At 40.1% G+C, this 20,655-nt stretch overlaps 1 protein-coding gene across 1 annotated transcript; it reads right to left on the reverse strand.

Annotated features, from left to right (window-relative positions):
- Positions 1 to 3,367: 3,367 nt before the first annotated feature.
- Positions 3,368 to 19,817, reverse strand: eif2ak2 (eukaryotic translation initiation factor 2-alpha kinase 2). The gene is made up of 19 exons (XM_080526472.1): positions 19,704 to 19,817; positions 18,079 to 18,211; positions 17,569 to 17,729; positions 17,355 to 17,478; positions 16,891 to 16,958; positions 16,618 to 16,773; positions 16,251 to 16,383; positions 15,705 to 15,763; positions 15,246 to 15,339; positions 15,016 to 15,053; positions 14,612 to 14,654; positions 14,438 to 14,520; positions 13,922 to 14,041; positions 6,356 to 6,484; positions 5,874 to 6,072; positions 5,262 to 5,405; positions 4,933 to 5,034; positions 3,868 to 3,930; positions 3,368 to 3,761 (listed from the first exon to the last, which is right to left on the reverse strand). Exons 1-19 carry the CDS (start codon positions 19,811 to 19,813, stop codon positions 3,660 to 3,662), a joined length of 2,061 nt encoding a protein of 686 aa, XP_080382598.1. The 5' UTR covers positions 19,814 to 19,817; the 3' UTR covers positions 3,368 to 3,659.
- Between the last annotated feature and the right edge of the window lie 838 nt (positions 19,818 to 20,655).

The raw sequence follows: 20,655 nt of genomic DNA on the forward strand, positions 1-20,655 counted from the left end.
GGCCCATGACATTGCAGGTGGAGCCTGTATCCAGCTGACACTGTTGCCTTTTCTCATTCAGGCATAGATTCACAAACCACTTGCGCCCCTGCTGGGCCTTTGCAGTATTGACACATTCAGTTACTAGAAACAGTCTATCATCAGTATCTGAGTCATCTTCTCTTTGCTCATCATTTTCAAGCACATTCACTTTTTTTATTTTGTCAGCCTTGCTGCCAGCCTGGCATACCTTGGCAAAGTGATTTGCTATGCCACATATCCGGCATGTCTTACCGTAGGCTGGGCACTGCTCCCTGCCCCGTTTGTGGCTGCCTCCACAGTATTTGCAGCTCCACTGTGGCTCTCTCTCCGCTGGCGCTGTTTTCCTTTGATGTGCGCGCCTCTCACTCTGCCTGTCCGCGGCATTCACATTGTCCGTCTGTGCTAGCGGGGCCATCACTCTCATGTGTCTCTCGGTTAGCTCAGCGAGCCTACAGATTTCAGTCGCTGTGTGTAACGTCAACTCACGTTCGCGTAGCAGACGCCTCCTGGTGCCCTCACTCGCAACACCCAGCACGAGCCTGTCACGAACCAGCTCGTCCTTCAGCGCACGGTATTCGCATGACGATGCTCTCTCCTTAAGCTTTGTCAGAAAACTGTCTATTGGCTCATCAGCATCTTGTTTGCAGCTTCCAAACATGTACCTCTCATAAATGACGTTTCTCGCCGGTTTGAAGTAAACCCCCAAAGCGTCCATAATCGCTTTTGGGTCCTTCTGTTCATCCTCCGTCAACGTGAGGCTATGTGTGTACACATGACGGCACTCACTCCCATCAGCCGTCTCAGCGTGGCTGCCTTGATCAGCTTCGACTTCTCGCTCAGTCCGGTAGCGAGCAAAAAGTCCTCAAACTCTGCACGGAAGACTTCCCAGTTTTTCACCAGATCACCAGTCATGCGCATACCATCGGGCGCGGGGATGCTGTTGCTTGCCATGGCGTTTTATTTCTTTAAGCGTCTTTATTTTATTTTTATTTTTACTTAGATCCCGCTTCTGACTCCATGTTTCAGTATGACTTTTATTAAACTGCGGTTCCTTCCGCTCACGCCCACATACAACATCCGGGTCTTACATGCAACATTATCAGGTCACCCCTAGGTGTCCCTGTAACACAGGCTACTAACATATGCCTATATGTAACATCCACCCTCCATAACTATGGTTGGCTTACCATGAAATGTTCTCTACCATAGCCAATCATGATCACTTAAGCGGTTGTCTCGCCCCTCCCCTCCCCTCCCCCCTCACCAACAAACAAACAAAAAACACCTTTGCAGCTGCGACTGAGGTCGGATGACAATGAGAAGCTTCAGTAGTAACGCGCCGCATTGAATTACCGGTAACGGTAACGGCGTTGTTGGAAATAGTAATTATTTTGATTACCCGTTACTGGGAAAAATAACGGCGTTAGTAACGCCGTTTATTTTAACGCCATTATTCACATCACTGATTAGAACTGTGTAAACAAGTAGAGACAAGTAGAGAAACTAATGTATCTAATGTTCGAGCGAATAAATAGCTGCTTCGTATGTATACAGAGAGGCTATACATGTTATTTCTTACTGTAGCGTACTTTGAGATATTTAAAATATACTTGTTTATTTTTTCACCTTCATTACCGAAATGCATAGGTGACCCACAACTCCCCCTATTTCTATCGCTCGACCTCGATCTCTAAACTATTTAAAGTTACGTTACATAAGAAAAAATGTATCTATTTTCTTCATGATCTACATGCATCATGAAAATGATCTACATGAAATTTCTTCATGATCTACATGAATTTTATTATTAAACAAATGACGGAGCAGCCTACTTACTTTGTTTTGTGTTACTTCGTAACATCTCGAAGTTGATCTCGTTGAAGATATTGTGGAAGGGCAAACTCACAGCACTTCTGATTCACCACTGACTGATCTTGCGCCTTATATGTGATGTCCCCATTCTGGTTAGTTCCGACCAAGTAATTTGATTGGACAAGAGGCATTCCATGAGTGCCGATATACAGTATAACAGCACTGGGACTTTTAACTATATACATGTATATATATATCACTCCGCTGCACAGGTGTTCTATTAAATGACCGTTAATTAGACTACATTAACGGTCGTTATATCTATCAGTGTGTACACGAGTACAGAACCTTCTCGATAAGCACACCTCCGAAAACCTGTAGAACAGAAAACCCGATATTTGAGACACGCGCCGCGGAAGTAGCAAACATGCGTCTGGTGAGGGCTAAGGCCTGGACTACAGTAGGCCTACCGGTATATGGATATTTTTCTAAACGCAATTTTTTTTGCGTTTAGAAAAATATACATATACATATACCTATATACACCAGCTCCGTTTAACAAATCCAGGGACGGTTGGCATTTAAACGGCCACTCAAAAGAACAGATACCCTTTTATCGATCATAGCGTATATTTTATTGTTAGGAGCAAAATAAGTCGTATCACAAGCATTGCTATAAAATATACACTTAGGTCCTGAAATATTTGGACAGTGACACAATTTCTATAATTTTGGCTCTGTACACCACCACAATGGATTTGAAATGAAACAATCGAGATGCAATTGAAGTGCATACTTTCAGCTTTTATTCAAGGGGTTGAACAACAAATATTGCATGAAATGTTTAGGATCATGAGCCGCTCCAAGCCTTCTCCATACCATTAAAATGGTAAATGGACTGACTTATATAGCGCCTTATTCCAAGACGCTTAACAATGGCCTCTCGTTCACTCATTCACCCATTCACACACCAATGGCGGCAAGCTACCATGCAAGGTGCCAGCCGCTCATTGGGAGCAATTTGGGGTTCAGTGTCATGCCCAAGGACACCTCGACATGTGGCCAGTCGGGGCTCGAACTGCCGATCTGCCAACCTTGCGATCAGTAGACGCCGGCTCTACCTCCTGCACCACAGCCGCCCCAGTAAGTACAAAACAAGAGTAGATCAGACAATAATATTTTTTTCTTCCCATCATTCTGGTACAGGTGATTTAAATTAAAAATTTAAACCCTCACTTTAAACCCATATTCATTATATAACCATAAATCTGTCAGAGTCCAAATATATATGGACCTAACACTACCCATAACAATAATCTAAGTAGAGATATCTGTACAGAACAGACAATACAAGTGCAACACATTTAAGATGTACAATTACATTGCAATAACATCAATGAGCTATGCAGGACAAGACAGAAGTGAATTACAGCATGATTCACATACACAAACCCAAAACCACTTAGGGTACATCAGATTTTCTCATCTATGAAACACATAATGACAGTTAAACCCCATCCTACAAAATCTCTTTACAGTATCAACAATCTGGAAATCACTGTACCTCATGACTGATAATCATCACACAGTATTCCCTACATTTATATATATATGCCATTTAGCTGACGCTTCTATCCAAAGCGACTTGTTCAACCCCAGTGAGTGCATACATTTCAGTATATATGGTCCCAGCGGGAATCGAACCCACAACCTAAGCGTTGTTAGCGCCATGCTCTACCAACTGAGCCACAGAGGACCACATTATTGACATTTGGAAATAATATGCTTGTCAGTCTGTGAACAGAGTTATTTACAGTGCTAGTCAGCTAGTCCTGATCCATATGTAGAGTATCCAGCTCTGTCCTCAGGTCCTTAGCCTCCGGTCGGTCCCCTGGCTCCACACACAGCATCAGCTCTATCAGCTTGTGCTGAAACACAACAGCACCAGATGGTAATACAACTTCCTCCAGTAGTACATGAAACAAGTGCTCCGTTTTATTATCTGAGGAAAAACTGTGAGCTGAATAGCCGTACCTCCGGGACGAACTGCACACTAAACCGCTGGGGGAACTTCTGCCCTCTTAAGTCTTTCCACACCTGCAACATTACATTTACATTTACATTTTTGGCATTTAGCAGACGCTTATTCCAAAGCGACTTACAATCAATCAACATGCAACACATATACAGTGGGGGAAATACGTATTGCAGTTGAACACAACAATATTTTGTCCAGCAAATGTATTTCCAATGAGCCTATTCAGTGAAATTTGCACCAGACTTTGGTATTAACTCAAACAATCCAGACAAAAAATCGAAACATTAAAGTCCATATGTAAATAGAGTTAAGTGTTATGAAGTGGAATGGAACAGGAAAAAAGTACAAATCAATACTTATTTCCCCCACTGTATAGAGCATTATTTGGGCCATTTGACATACAAAATATCAATGCACAGCAAAGTGTCAATGTTGATGATTTGATAATCATTATGAAATAAAAATGATGACTACTTATTCATTGCTTACTTACTGATTCGGATTATGAATGAATATGTGAGAGGTTCATATGAGGTGAAAGGGTACAGAATCAGTGAAAGTGTTCAAAACTAAGTAAAAGACCCACCTGTTTTCTGTTGTCTACATGTCATAGGCTGTGTATTTGTGCTGTGTAATTATGTGTGTTTTTAAATTGAAATAGTTGTTTTTAAATTGTTTAAAACGGTTGTTTTTACCTATTGTATTTGTGCTGCGAAATTGTGTGTTTTAAATTGAAATAGTTGTTTTAAATTGTTTAAAATTGTTGTTTTTAGGCTGTGTATTTGTGCTGTGTATTTGTGCTGTGTAATTATGTGTGTTTTTAAATTGAAATAGTTGTTTTTAAATTGTTTAAAACGGTTGTTTTTACCTATTGTATTTGTGCTGCGAAATTGTGTGTTTTAAATTGAAATAGTTGTTTTAAATTGTTTTAAACTGCTGCTTACCTATTGTAAAGCACTTTGATGTTAAGTGCTATACAAATAAAGTTATTATTATTATTATTATTATTATTATTATCATTATTATTACATTCAATCAAAATCTGCTTTTGTCAGACTCACCTCTGCTCTTTCCATGCCAGTTGAAAGACTCCAAAGGAGCTCAAAGTAGATCAAACCCAAAGCAAATATATCCACCTTCCTGTCGTATGAGCTCTGGTTCCTCTGATAAAACACATTAAAATACATTTAGAAACATAAATGCTGCAGATTAAAGTGACACAATGGAACACAAACAAATAGATTCACCAATTTGATCAATTGTTGACTTCGGGGTTGGAATTGAAAAACATACAGTATCCAGGCAGCAAAAATCGAGAATGGTGCTAAATTATGTGCTAATAATAATACTGTGAACAGAAAGAGATTAGTGTTTGTTATGACAACGTTACCTGTTCAGGAGCCATGTAAGAATTGGTTCCTGTGCGTTTGGTTCTCTCAAGGCGGCTTTCGTCGTTGTCATCATCCTCTGTCGTCACCAGCCCGAAGTCCCCAATCTTCACCTCTCCGTCACTCCCAAACATAATGTTAGCAGGCTAATGAAAACACGACACATTTGTGACACAGTCTGATCATTTGGTCCGCATGTCGGCAACCAATCAAAATGTTCAGACTTTTCTTTTGAAACACGGAACTACGTTTCAACGTTGTTGAGAATCACAACACAAACTCGCTAGTCAAGCAAAAATACTGCAACGAGATGGATTGGGTGAGTAATCCCCACTGCTACCTAGTTAACTATAACACTACTTTACATTGTTAGCAGGCTCACACAACAAGCTGTGTTGGTTGATTAGCGATGTGTTATTGATTTTCAACAACGCGGAAATGTATTCACACTTTTCTAAAGAAAAGTCCGATCCTTACATCGGATCCCGACATGAGGACCAAAGCATTAGAATGTGTCACATTTTCTTAAAACCACTTTAAAGACCACTTTTTAAACTTTGAGGGTAAATTCAATCACTGTGACTGTGGTACATTCCGAAAGCAATCCGGTTTACCTTTAGGTCTCTGTGGATGAGTTTCTTTGAGTGGATGTACTCTACTCCATGAACCATCTGCTTGGTGATGTGCAGGCTCTCCTGCCTTCTTTTGGGATCCCGATGGGCATTCCTCTCATCTATCCACACCTTCAATGTTCTCTTGTCACACAGCTCCATCTGAATGTAGAGGAACTGGGTGGACGAATCACTGCTCGACCTAGCAGCATATCGGTCAGTCAGTTTACAGCAGAACGTTTTGATGGGTCAAATTATTATAATAATCAAACGCAAAATGAAGGGAAAATAAATTATGCTAATAGTATGTATTATAAATTCTAGTATGTACATTTTCATTGCATTATACAGCACAACCACACACGTTTGTTGATAAATCATGGATTTTTAGAGCATTACATTCTTGTTAGTTGTCATCCCTGGGTGTTGCTAGCTGCCTCTTTTGAGAATATAAGAACGACAAAATGAGTAAAAGTGATGTTTACTGAGAGGCGCTGTAACTGTCTGAGGCAGAGTCACACTTGTACTCTGTGTCTTCAATCCAGCACGTGTAGTAACGCACAATGTTACGGTGCTGAAGGTCTGCCAAAGCACCAACCTCTCGTCGAGCTTTTCTGATAAAAAGAAAAGAAAATAACAATCACAAACAAAAATATGATTTAATTATTGTCTGATCTACTGTTTGATACTTGCAGCATCATCTTTGCTGTGCCATGAGTAAAGTCAAGTCAAGTTAGGTTTTATTTTAAGTTTTCGCTTAATACAAATTAGGGCTGTCCCGAACGACTATTTTTCTAACGATTAATCTAGCGATTATTTTTTCTATTAGTCGATTAGTCTAACGGCTAATTTAACGATTAGTCTAACGATTATTTTTTTTACTGTTCGATTAATGTATCACTTAATTTTCACCAAAATAATGTCTGTATTGTCTCTCTCTGTTTAACAGTGTCTTTATAAAGCACTCTGGGTAATAGCTGCTGCTCTTATAAAACAAAGCAGCGTGTGACATGCACATTACTCAGACGGCCGCCCCTTTAAATGATCAGCTGATGTATGGGGGCTGTCTGTGGGCCTGCAATTAAACACAGACACCTTTAATTCGGCGACCTGCTACTACTACTACTACTACTACTACTACTACTACTACTACTACTACTACTACTACTACTACTACTACTACTACTACTACTACTACTGTAACTGCCTCTGTCAAACAGCCCCAGACACAGGGCAGACTCACTGCTATGTTTAGCCAACTTGAATGCCAACATGGCCATCAGGGTTTTTCCTGGCTCAAAATGAGGCGGAGGTGGTACCAGTGGTGTTTGACATCGGGGGGGCCCATGAAGCAGGGCTGTCTGGGGGTCCTTAAACATCAAACACTTAATTTCTTGCATTCTGGTGAATTGATATGCACCAATTTGTGCCCTTTCTGCATCAATTTATGGTGGAAATGTCATTATTTATGTAAAGGAAAACACAATATTCAGGCACCGGATGACCATTCAAAATGTAATATCATATAATGCAATATAAGGCTCTCAGGCATTCTGTACTTTCAAATATGTATTCTCCTTGAGCAGTCAACATACAATCAGCTATTTCACTAGCAAAAACGAAAGCTTACTTATTTGCAAAACAGCGCCCCCGCCACCACGTCGGCGCAGTGCCGCTATTGCAGTTAGAAATGCTGCTATGTTATGATTAGCTAAATTGATGCTAACGTAGCATGCGAGCTACGAGCTAGATAACGTAGGTGCGATCACCACAATGACAATAGGCTACCGTAGCTAGCCAGCTACATAGCTAACGTTACTAACACCAGAAGACAAGACATACAAACTGTGGGGAGCTACATTGCTTGTGTAACATTAGCTAGTAGCCTCCTCCATGTTTCCACTGGTCGCAGCCATGTTGTTTATTTGCGACGCACCGACGCACATTACGCAAGTCTACGTATTGACGTAGTCGATTACGTTGACGCGTCGTCCCAGCCCTAATACAAATCAAATCAAATCAAGTTTTATTTGTATAGCGAATTTCTCACAAAATGTGACTCAATGCGCTTACACTCAATACACCAGTGTTTTTCAACCAGTGTGCTGCCGTGAGAGATCATCAGATGTGCCGTGTGAAATGATCAAATTCCACTTAATTGGTCCAGAAAAATGAAGGCGCAAAAAAAAAAAAAAAAATCATACAGCTCTCGTATGGTTGCGCATAGGTGGTAGGCCTGTAGGTGGCGGTAGCGCGATTAATAGCTTAATCTGACGTTGTTGATTTTTATGTGACACTGCTAACAACAAAGATGGATAAATATTTGAAGAAAGATCCTGCTGCACCGACTCCATTGTGCTTTGTGGTGGACAGCTATCAAACGATGCCATGGTCCCTAGCAAGCTTAAACACAATCTGCAAACAAAACACCCGTCACTCCAAAACAAGGACACAGACTACAGAAACAGGCAACTTGCGAATGCACGTTCTCACAGCTCTAAACGACGCAGAGCAAAGCAAATTTTATCAAAAACTCTGATTCCAAGTGAAGCAAATGTTCTAGTGAGAACACACCCTAAGAGACATTCATATTACTGGACTGCAAAGCCAATGTGAACACGATGCTTAGCTCTGATGTCATTAAAGAAATTGCCAAAGTTCCCCTCTCGATTAAGACGATTGCCAGACGCATTGCTGACATGTCTGCAGACATCGAAAGTGTTGTTTTGAAGAAGATACGTGGCAGTGGGCAGTTTGCTTTGCAACTTGAGTCTTGGCTCAACTCTTGGCCAATGCACGCTTTGTGGATGGAGACACAATCACACAAAATGTATTTTTTGCAAGACATTGCATAAAAAAAACAACAGGGGAGGAAATATTTCAGATCACATCAGAGTATAGCTGCATGCACACCAGGTCATTGCGTTGCACCGGAAGTCATTCATCTCAATGGGGCAGTTGCGTTGATCCGTTGCGTTGCTCTGCATTGCGTTTCTTGTCCGTCAGGGTGCGGTAATCAGTCAAAATATTTCAGCTTTTGCGTTGCGTTGGATCCGTCAAAACAACCAGAAGTAAACCGGAAGTAGTTTCTTGACCAGAGCTTTCGCCTCAGATGTAAAATCCGCCATTGACGAAAATCTTTAATTTGGCTCTACAAGTGTTAATATGTCATTTTATGAAGTTTTTATATGTTTTCAGGCGAGAAAGTAACCATATATATTCACAAAATGTGTCCAGTTTATCAGAATAACCCGTTTATATATCTGATGTTAACATACTGACTGTGTCCGCGAATGCTATGCTATTGTTATGCTATCTGAATGGTGTACTAGTTTTCACTGAATAAATCGCGATTTCTTTCAAAGAAGGTAGCAGGTGTTTATGTCCATGTCAAGGAGAAGGTACGACTTGTATGACAGTAGTGTGATTAGGACATAAGTTGAGGATATTAGTCTACCTCTGATGCTAACTTGTATGGCATAGTGTTTGTGATGCTAACGGCGCCATCTTTGCTATCTCCTCCGGACATATTACCGCTGTGTTGTTGCGTCTGCATCGCACGTGACGTACGTCAAGCCCATCCCACCAGGTTGCGCCAGAACGGTGGGTCACGGTCCCTGGTGTGCATGAAGCGTCAGGGTGCGCTAATCAGTCAAAAAACTTCAGCTTTTGCGTTGCGTTGGATCCGTTAAAACAACCGGAAGTAAACCGGAAGTAGTTTCTTGCCCAGAGCTTTCGCCTCAGATGTAAAATCCTCAATTTTGGCCGCCATTGGCTACAATCTGTAATTTGGCTCTACAAGTGTTAATATGTCATTTTATGACGTTTTTATATGTTTTCAGGCGAGAAAGTAACCATATATATTCACAAAATGTGTCCAGTTTATCAAAATAACCCGTTTATATATGCATAAAGTATCTTGTGATGTACTACTGTTCATGTTAAATCCGTGTGGAGCTAATGCTATCATCTCCACAGGCTAAAGTACAACTACACTCATATCCTTAACTTATGTCCTAATCACACTACTGTCATACAAATCGTACCTTCTCCTTGACATGGACATACACACCTGCTACCTTCTTTGAAAGAAATCGCGATGTATTCAGTGAAAACGAGTACAGCACATGATAGCATACCATAGCATAGCATTCGCGAACACAGTCAATCAATCAACTTAGCACAACAACTAGCGCCGTAGCTAAAGGCTACTATCATGTACTATACTAGAATAGATCTGTATCTGTATTATAACAAGTAGCTTCTTTTAGCCTAGCCTAACCCTAGCCTTCTAGGGAGAGAGGAGGTGCTGCCAGCCCAACACTGTAGTCTGTTGTTGTAAGTTAGTTAGCCTACTTTAGCCATTGCTGTTCTGAGCGACTGGGTTAGTTATTCCAAAGATTTTGAAAAGCTAGATCAGGGGTAGGCAACCTTTTTGATATGAAGTGCCATTTTTTAATTTTCTTGTTAGTCAGTGTGCCAACCACAATATCAACATTAATTATGACTCGACATCAAACCAAACCAAACAGACCAACAGATCTGCAATTTTATTCCACAACATGAACAACAATTTTCAGCAAAGAGCTATGTATGCAAAGCCATGTATGCTAAATAAACAGGCCTAACAGTCAACTAACTGAAACTTGAACAAAATTACCAACATAACATCTAAGACAACTAAACTTTGTGATGCGTAGCACAACTTTAAGCAAATTGGAGCGCTCAATTTCTACCAAAGTTGCTAACTGCGCTCCCTATGGTTATCATTTTAATAAGTAGGCCTAACTGGAGGGTGATTATACAAGGGTCTTACTTGTATGAATTATAATTTATATTTATATAATTATTTGGTTGTTACTTACATTTTATTCTTTTATTCCAACCACAACAAACATATATATTTTTTGGGTTGCAAAGAGCTATGTATGCAAAGCCATGTAAACAGTCCTAACAATCAATGTCGTGATCCCTGGCCCTGTTTTCCTTTGCTCAACTCCATTATCTGGGGGTGGTACTTGGTCACTTTAAGTTGCACACAATTAATGCAACCGCTCCCCTCTGTTTCCCGACCATGGCAGGGGCACCATCTGTTGTCACTACAAAAATCCTGCTAATGTCAATCCCTCGCTCCACAAAATGCTCGATAAGAACTTTAGCGATGTCCTCACCTTTTGTTGTTTCTGGCATTGGTTTTAGGCAGCAGAGCTCCTCCCTTACAGCAGAATCACAGTATCTTGCTATGACAGCCAGACGTGGCATGTCATTCACATCTACGCTCTCATCAAGTGCGAGGCTAAACACCGTCGCATCTTTCAAACCAGCGGTCTGCTGCGCTTTCACGTTTTCTGCCATTTCTCCTATTCTTCGTTCCACACTTCTGTCTGACACTGGGATGTCTTTTATTCTTGATTTTATTGTGTCTTTGTTTGATAAGCCTTCAAACAAAACATCTGAGCTACAGAGGAAAGCCTCCTTAATATATTCTCCATCAGTGAATGGCTTTCCACATTTCGCAATGCAATGAGCAATGCGAAAGCTTGCTTCAGTTGCGTGATTTTTAGCAGTGGCAAATGCTTTAAAGGTGCTGGCCTGCTTCCCATACCTTGACACAGCACGTCTTATTGATTCGGCCTTGTCTGCTTCATCCTTGAACGACTTGAGTTATATTGATACTCGTATCGAATCGAATTCAGAATTTTACTTTGAAAATTGGCGCCAGAATACGGCTCTCGTGGAGTGGATGAGACTAGGGCTGCATTCGTAAATTCGCCCTGAGAGCGCCGGAGCGTCCCCGAGACTGCCTCTAGTCCAGTCATGTCAAAGTCAAATACACATAGGGCCAACATTTTAAAATGGTACAAGTGGAGGGCCGGGCTGGTTCAATGTTTATTAAAACTCGCAATTATTGCACATATTGAACCAATACCAATAACACAGCCTATATTGCACTTAACATTAATCATTACATTAAATTAAGTAAAACATAAATAAAATCAGTTGCAATATTTTCTCAAGACTCTTTCAGTAATAAATTGAAAACGTTTTTTTTTTTTTTTTTTTTACAGGTAAACAGCTAAATGTAATTTTCATTCAAAGCTCAATGGCAAGATAAATGCAAAAATGAAACAGCATGCATTAAAAACAAATCAGTGTGCTGCTCCGATCCTCACCAATGACTGTCTTCTATAATAAAATTAGAAAAGTTAGTGCAAACTTGCAAAAGTGCAAAACAGTTGCATTAATTTCTTAGGCAACATGTCCCTGGGTCCATTCAACTGGAGAAAATAATAATAATTCCCTTCAAAGAAATATCAAGTCCAAGTCCTTTCTGCTCACTTGTCTGAGGCTGAGCCCGATACTTGGTGTCTCATCTTGAGTACAAGTTCATTAATGTTTGGGGTCAGGCTCTGAGCTGAGGAAATCCTCAGGATTGAGTTCAGATGTTCATCACTAAGACGACTCCTATGTGATGTTTTGTTTAGTTTCATCAACGAAAACAGTAGTTCACACACGTATGTGCTGCCAAACATAGACGGCGTGCGAGCAACTTGGGTGCGCAGCTCAGGCATTGTGTCGGGGATGAAACGAGCAAACTCAGCAGCGCCACGGACTCATATTTTGCCTTCAATGTGTCATTACACTGGAGCTCAATCAGCGCCATTTGGAGATTTGCTGGTGCACTTTCCACGTCAACTGCAAATGGATTGCTGAGCAGTTGAAGCCTGCTTTTTTGGGCTTCAAAGTCGGAAAATCTCCGCCTGAATTCGGCAGCAAGTATGCCGAGTTTGTCAGCAAACTGTACTCGGGAACACTCGGGAACACTCGGGAATTGACGGCGATGTTTCGGCCTCCACTGTGACTGTGCTGCTGCTGCTCATGACGAGTACTGAAGTGAAGAGAAGACGCGGGGTCGCGCTCGCTCGCGGGCACTCGGTACGTGCCAATGCATCTTGGGACTTGTAGTATTATGGTGCTGCGGGCACATAATACTGCGGGCCGGTTTTAATAGTAATTAAATATCATCCCGCGGGCAAGAGAGAACTCATTCACGGGCCTGATCCTACTTGGTCCCATTGTGACATTGAACCCAGTGTGCGCGAATTTACGAACGCGGCCAACATTTTAAAAAAAACGTATTGATTACCTGTCGCGTGCCACTGTTTAAGCTGTCGCGTGCCACTGCTGGCACGCGTGCCATAGGTTGCCGACCCCTGAGCTAGATCAATCAGTGTCTATCTTTCCTATTGCCCCCGTGACAGCACCATGTAGTGCTTCTTCACCTCATAGTTATGTATCAAGTCTTATCTGACGTTTTTTTCCCCACTTCTGTGGGAAACTTCGCTAGCAACACAAGTAGAGCTTTGCATCTGCATCGCACGTTGAAGTACGTCAAGCCCATCCTACCAGGTTGCGCCAGAACGGTGGGTCACGGTCCCTGGTGTGCACGGAGCGTAAGTGTCTGCACTGATGGAGCAGCAGCTATGTTGCCGAGACTTCCCAGCGGAGATATCTGATGTGTTGAATGCTGTTGTTCGTATGGTAAACTTTGTAAATACAAGACCTCTGAAAAGCCGCTTATTTGCAGCATTATGTGAAGAGATGGGAGTGGAGCATAAGACGTTATTGCTCCATACGGCGGTCCGATGATTGTCCCGCGGAAAAGTGCCGGCCCGCGTATTTGAGTTACGGGAGGAGCTGAAAACCTTTTAACTGATGAGAAGTGTGATGACGCAAAGCTGCTTGCAAGTGACAAATTGTGCGCAAGGCTCGCATACATGGCCAACATACAGGGCCAGGCTTCGCACTGAGTGAGTATAACGACAAGTTCTTATAATGTTAAGTATATGATAGGCTACTATGTATCATTTTGTAACATTTGAGATTGAGATGAGGATTTTTTCAAGGTAAGAAATGTGCCGTGGCACAAAAAAGGTTGAAAAACACTGCAATACACTACACAATACAAGGTAAATTATTACTTCATTACACAACGTGCATAACTTAACATAATGTGTAGCTCTGTACTCAATAAAACATCAGTTACTTACTCTTTGCTTCGCACTATCTTCACAGCAAAATACTTTTGCTCAAGTTTTCGTATTGCCTTGTAAACATGGCCAAATCCTCCTTTGCCAATAGGCACTATTGAGTGAAATTCTGATGAAAATCTAAGGAAAAAACATAAGTCATATCCACCAACATTGCCAAACTTTACCACAAGCAATGATATTTTCTTTGATATTGTATCAGCATTGACAATTAAATGGCATCATCCTGGTTGTCATTGTTAAACGAAAGTGTTCATAATAATAATAATAATAATAATAATAATAATAATAATAATACATTAGACTTATATAGCGCTTTTCTAGACACTCAAAGACGCTTTACAAACTGAACAGATTGAGTAGTAATAATAAAAAGAAACTAAAAATAAATAAAATAAAGTATAGGGGTCTAATTAATTTTTAGATTACTAAATCTAAGTCTAGGTGTCTTTGTCGGACAATCCACTCTGTATACTGCAATTACACCTAGATGATTTACACCTAGTGATAACATACCTTGAAACGACAGATGGATTGGATACCCTTTCAATCGACAACCCTCCTAAATTCTTGTTTTTTAAATCAGGAATGACACCATCCTTAGAGAAAAACAAAAGAAAATGGAATGAATTACAAGGATATTCTCATCCAAATACTTCTCAGAGATTAATAAAGCATTATTACCATTACCTCTTTGCTGTTGTTTGGCGCCATTTGGAAATTAGCTGCAATTCTTAAGACAGAAATTTATAGATATTAACATAGTTTATTTAAATATACCGGTACATGTGTAGCCTGTTAAGGATCCTAGCACTATTGCGCTCATGCAAATTGTCTTGCCCTGTACACGCTTCTTATGTTTACGTAGGTAGTCATGCGTTACACGGATTCCTGGACTGGATTTAAAATTACGTGTCGAACATGCATCATCTTCCACAAATCCTTTTCAGTTTCAGTTCACAGTTTCACTATAGCCAAAGTTTCACTATAACTATTTACTTTGGGTATACCTTGGATAGGCGTTTTAGGCTAATTATACAGCATCTTTAACAGGTTAATGTAAAATGTAAATTGCAAGAACCTTGAGTACTTACTTCCTTCTAGGCTTCACGTCCCCAGGACTGGGCTCGGGCTTATAGGAACAACAACAAAACATACAACCGTCGTTTGGGCCCATACAGTATTCTTTTGGAAGAATATCTCACATAACTTAAATGTTTTCATGTTAACAAACATGTTAATCAATCAACTACTAATTCAGAGTTCATATAACACAACTGCTGTTACAAAGATGATAAGATTACAAAGATAGAATAATAATTACCTTAGGGAAGCTCACATTAGATGAATCAGTTAACATAACAGAGTCACTTGTAGTTGGAACGGTACTTTGTGACCATGTTGTAACATGGGACTCGCTGAGAAAGAGTTAAGAGGGAGGAAGTCAATCAGTTCAGAGCTTTCAAAGTTTTCACCCTGGCTTTACTATAGCTATAGCAGTGTTGTATCATACCCTACCATGAACCTGACTCATACTACAGCGGTGTTGTATCATACCCTACCATGAACCTGACTCATACTACAGCAGTGTTGTATCATACCCTACCATGAACCTGACTCATACTACAGCAGTGTTGTATCATACCCTACCATGAACCTGACTCATACTACAGCAGTGTTGTATCATACCCTACCATGAACCTGACTCATACTACAGCAGTGTTGTATCATACCCTACCATGAACCTGACTCTGTACTACAGCAGTGTTGTATCATACCCTACCATGAACTTGAGGGTAGGGAGGAGGCTCCATCTTCAGAAACCGTTGACCTGCAAGACACCTGCAGACCACATTATCTGCTTAATCTCTGAGTTTAGGTGGAAAAGAAACATTAGAAACTATGGCCTCAATTCAATCAAGTAGATATAGTAAGAACAGTGTAAAAACATGATTTTTCTTGCACAATGAATGTGTGAATGAATGTACGAATGTTTATAAAGATATAAGTCTTATAAGTCATTATGCGTGAGCTTAGAATTATACGGTTCTATCTCCGTTTAGGGTAGTTCAGAGATATTGAGCGTCAAAGCTTTTACATTCCATTATGTTTTGTGAGATGGAACCTTTGTATTTTATTAATTACTAACAAAAAAATGTAAACGTTTTAAAAATAACACCAGACAGGCATTAATAAACACCTAATGGATCAGATTATGTAAAAAAAAATGGAGATAGAACCTTATAATTCTAACGTCAGGTATGGACATATCATATCATATCATATCATATGCTTGTTAGAAAAGACTGGGGTAGATAATAGTTAATACCTGACTGTTCCAGTCTGACTGTTCTTGAAGAGCAGACCAGGCCAGCTGGGCTGCAATCTGCTTGCCCTCCTTAGCTGTTTTACCCTCACTTCCTGGGTATTCTCTGTTACCAACAACGACTTTATACAGAAATCTGTGGACAAAATGACCATGTTCTTGCTAACTTACATTACAATATGGATTCCCTCTAATTGTACTTTCTTTTATTTATTTATTTCGTTACTTTTTAAACTTTATTTTATTACTACTCGATCTTTTCAGTTTGTGAAGTGTTAGAGTGAGTCTAATGTATTATTATTATTATTATTATTATTATTATTATTATTATTATTGTTTCTCATCACATAAAGTGTAGTAACACACTTACTGAGGGTTGTGTGATGGCCCATGCCGTTCCACTAGTTTGAAGTCAAGGAACTGTCTGGTTTTTTGACAGTAATGGTTGAGGATGCCTATAAAGTTTGCCTCTGTAAATCTGTGTTGTTCTGGTTTGGTGTTCATGTTCAAGTGTTCAACTTTCTCACTAGGAGGGAAAAATATAAAATCACTATCGACTACTGTAAATACAGGCAGCTACTAACTTGGTTACACTGCAGATGTCATGATGAAATAATAATAAAAATGAATATGTTTGACATACCAGAGGGCTGTGACATTTTGACTCAACTCTTCCTTAGCTGCAGCACCATTGCGGATTTCATCTCCAGGCTTGAAAATTACATGACACAATGATTTTACAAGTTCTCTGACATCATCCGTTCATCTGTTTTATATAGTGTGTGTACCATCATGGATATGAATGAATGAACAATCTTTATTGTCATTGTAACAGGTACAACGGAATTTAAAATGCAAGCCCTAGGTGCTAACAAACAAACACAGTCCTAAGATAATAAAAAACAAGAATGAGACATAAATAGGGGGGATATAAATAGGGGGATAAGTGATCGGTAGGAATCTGAGAATGTATCTATCTATGTAAACTTATATGCTTAGGCTATATACACTATATGGCCTATTCACAGGGGGGTATATAGATAGCGGGGAAGTATGATATGAGGATATAAATAATGATACAAATAAATATAATGCAGTATCCCTTACCTCTGTAGTTTGACCTTGATGAAGCTCTAGATAGACAAGCTTTGCCGCTTCCTCCTTTGCCTCTTTTTTATTTTTCCCGTAGGCCTCTGGGTATGCTACATCATTCACAACATACCTACAGCACCTAACAGAGAATTCAAAAACAGTTGTTTGTGATTGTGAGCCATTTGTAACTTTACAACAGAAATGAAGTGAGTATCATTTGGAGGCTCACTGGGTAGTATTGTTCGGTCCCATTTGTGTATTCTCAGAAGCCGTTATCGTCACCCTGTTCTTATGACTGTGTTCGTTGAGCCAACACACAAAGTTAGCTTGAGTGAATCTCGGCGGTGATGGAGGTGGAGGACGATTGACATGTTCACTTGTCAAAATTGTCTGTTGAAACATTATCCAGGTCATCAAAATATGTTAAAGTCAAGACTAAAAACCCATCTTTTTAATAGTGTCTTTAAATGACTTACCGGTAATAATTAAATGATGATTATATAATGTTTAAAGCACTTTGAGCTGTAACATTTGCAGGAAAAGTGCTATACAGATAACTGTTATTATTATTATTATTATTATTATTATTATTATCATCAAATCATATGATGTATTTCTCTACTCTTCTATAATACACATCACACACTCTGATGCCTTGAACATAAAGTAGTTAGTATTCTAGGCTACCATCAGTGTATTAGACAAACAGCCATCAAATAAAGAAATCAGCCTTGCTTACCAAATCCTTTCGCTCTTTAATATTCATTATGCCATTCACAGCATGTTTTGCGGCGTTTTGTTTGGCTTCCTTTTTGTTCTTGCCAATTCCATTGGGGTGTGCCTGGCCATTCACCACAGCTCTGAGGGTGAAGCTGGGAATAAAACGGTAAATACATGCTGAACACTTTATAGATCAAATGTGGACACACATACACACCAGTGGCGGCTGGTGATAACATTTTTGGGTGGGGCACAGGTTATGGGGGCATGCTCCACGGGGAAGAATATCAACTTTATAGTCGTAATTGATCAATTACAATTACGTATCAATTAATTCGTAATTGTAAGTCGCTTTGGATAAAAGCGTCTGCTAAATGGCAAAATTAAATTAAAAAATTAAATTAATTAATTAAATTAATTAACTTTAAAATCTGGATTTACAGTCGATTTTAGCATGAGAATATATATATAACTTAATTATTTTAATATATAATTCGAAATGCCGCAATAATAATAATAATTAATAATATTTATATAGCGCTTTTCCGAGGCTCAAATACCCTGACAATATGGGGAAAACGGGAAAGTGCTGTGTCCCTTGTTGATAGATCCGAGTCTAAAAAACGATTAAACTGTCATTCTACCGCTGTAGTACACTGGTATTCTGGTGGGGAGAATTTCTGGTTTAGACCCGGAAATTGCAAAACGTCATGTTTGACGTCTGACTTAACAACCGGATATTCAGGGCTCTCAAGTCTCACGCATTTTTTTATTTTTTACTACCCCTAGTGGTAGTGGCCCTAGGCTGCAGCCTAGGTAAGCCTATAATCTGCGCATGCTCGGACCGAGAAATAGGAGACAGCCAATTGGAGCGCTGCTACAGCTCACGTGTAAGCCAAAAGTATTTGGACTGCCATAGACTGCCATTCGGCCGGCGTCCCGGAGTCCTCCCCTATGTATTTTCACAGTGAATTTTACACACACACAGATAAAATGTTTATTGTATTGGAGGATTTTTTAATGAATGCTGATAGGCGCCGACAGAATATCAGCCGCATTTTATGAATAAACAATGTTTATTTAAAAAAAATATTTTACAAGTAGCAACTAGGAAGTGGGGCTGCGTTGGAAGGTGGGGGCGGCGCCCTCTATCCGCTTGTTAAGTCTGACGTCAAAAGTGATGTTTAGCCATTTCCGAGTCCAAACCAGAAATTCCCCGCACCAGAATACCTGTGAACTACAGCGGTAGAATGACAGTTTAATCATTTTTTAGACTCGGATCTATTCATACAACAAGGGACACAGCACTTTCCCGTTTTCTCCATATTGTCAGGGTATTTGAGCCTCGGAAAAGCGCTATATAAATATAATTAATTATTATTATTATTTCTGCATTTCGAAGACAGCGCCTCAGCCAACGTTGGACCCGGAAACACGTCACGACTTAACAAGCGGATAAATTGGCTATAGATGACTTTATATGCTATAAGGCCAGCCGCCACTGATACACACAGACACAGACACAGACACAGACACACACACACACACACACACACACACACACACACACACACACACACACACACACACACACACACACACACACACACACACACACACACACACACACCGCCTCAGTTATACGTTTTAATATGATCCGGACCATCTGTACAAACGTCCTCGAACTTGACTTCTGAACGTGAACTTTGTGCATATTCGTATAGTTTTGCGATGTAGTTAACAGAAGACTCCATTGGAAATAAATAAACGGCCAAATCTGTAGATAAAAACAGGGAATTAAAACGCCATTCCATCAATACATTCTTACAGTATGTACGCAGGAAAATGTGGCATTCCATCAATACATTCTTACAGTATGTACGCAGGAAAATGTCGGTGAGGGAGCAGCGTGAATACTTACGATTCGGTGGTCAAGTCATGCCGAAGAAGCTACTTTCGTTTTCCTGTTTCTGTCACATGTTGGTTGCGTTCATAAATTCGCTCTGAGAGCGCCGGAGCGCACACCGGGTTCAACGTCATAAAGGAACCAAGTAATTTGATTGGACAAGAGGCATTCCATGAGTGCTGATCAGATTCCACAGCGAATTTACGAACGCACCCGTTGATAAGTTTCAGTTTCCCCAACCACTGTGATATGAATGAATGAATGAATGGTCTTTATTGTCATTGATATAGTACAGGTACCAAACAACGAAATTTGGGAGGGGGGGCTCCCCTGGTGCTAGAAAAAACCCAACTAAAAACAAGAAGGGAAAAGAGCTGGTTTACATACATAAAGGCTATGTACACTATCCACTATACTATACTATACAAATAAAACACTGTGCTGTACTCTATGCTATGCTATACCTATTCTAACATTTCCTATTCTCTGAACCTTATGTACCCTAGGGTTGTCATATTGCATATAGTGTACATTCATTTAAAGTGTCGCAGTTTGCAGGTTTGAAATGTACACAGTTGTGTTTCAGTATTACACTTGATTTCAATCTAGTAGCTGCCATCAATTTGTCTAGATTGTCCAGGGCCTAGAACCTAGGTCTTTGCTGTGTTCAATGGCCCTGGGTAGAAGCTG

Source organism: Nansenia antarctica (assembly GCF_963989245.1).
Source record: "Nansenia antarctica genome assembly, chromosome: 1".
NCBI classification, from domain to species: Eukaryota; Metazoa; Chordata; class Actinopteri; order Argentiniformes; family Microstomatidae; genus Nansenia; species Nansenia antarctica.

Coding starts and splice junctions, on each gene's coding strand:
- eif2ak2 (XM_080526472.1), bottom strand. CDS start 19,813: ATGGAGTCTTCTGTTAACTACATCGCAAAACTATACGAATATGCACAA. Junction 3,931..4,932: donor CTGGCATGGAAAGAGCAGAG/GTGAGTCTGACA, acceptor GTAATGTTGCAG/GTGTGGAAAGACTTAAGAGG. Junction 3,762..3,867: donor GTGTGCAGTTCGTCCCGGAG/GTACGGCTATTC, acceptor GTTGTGTTTCAG/CACAAGCTGATAGAGCTGAT.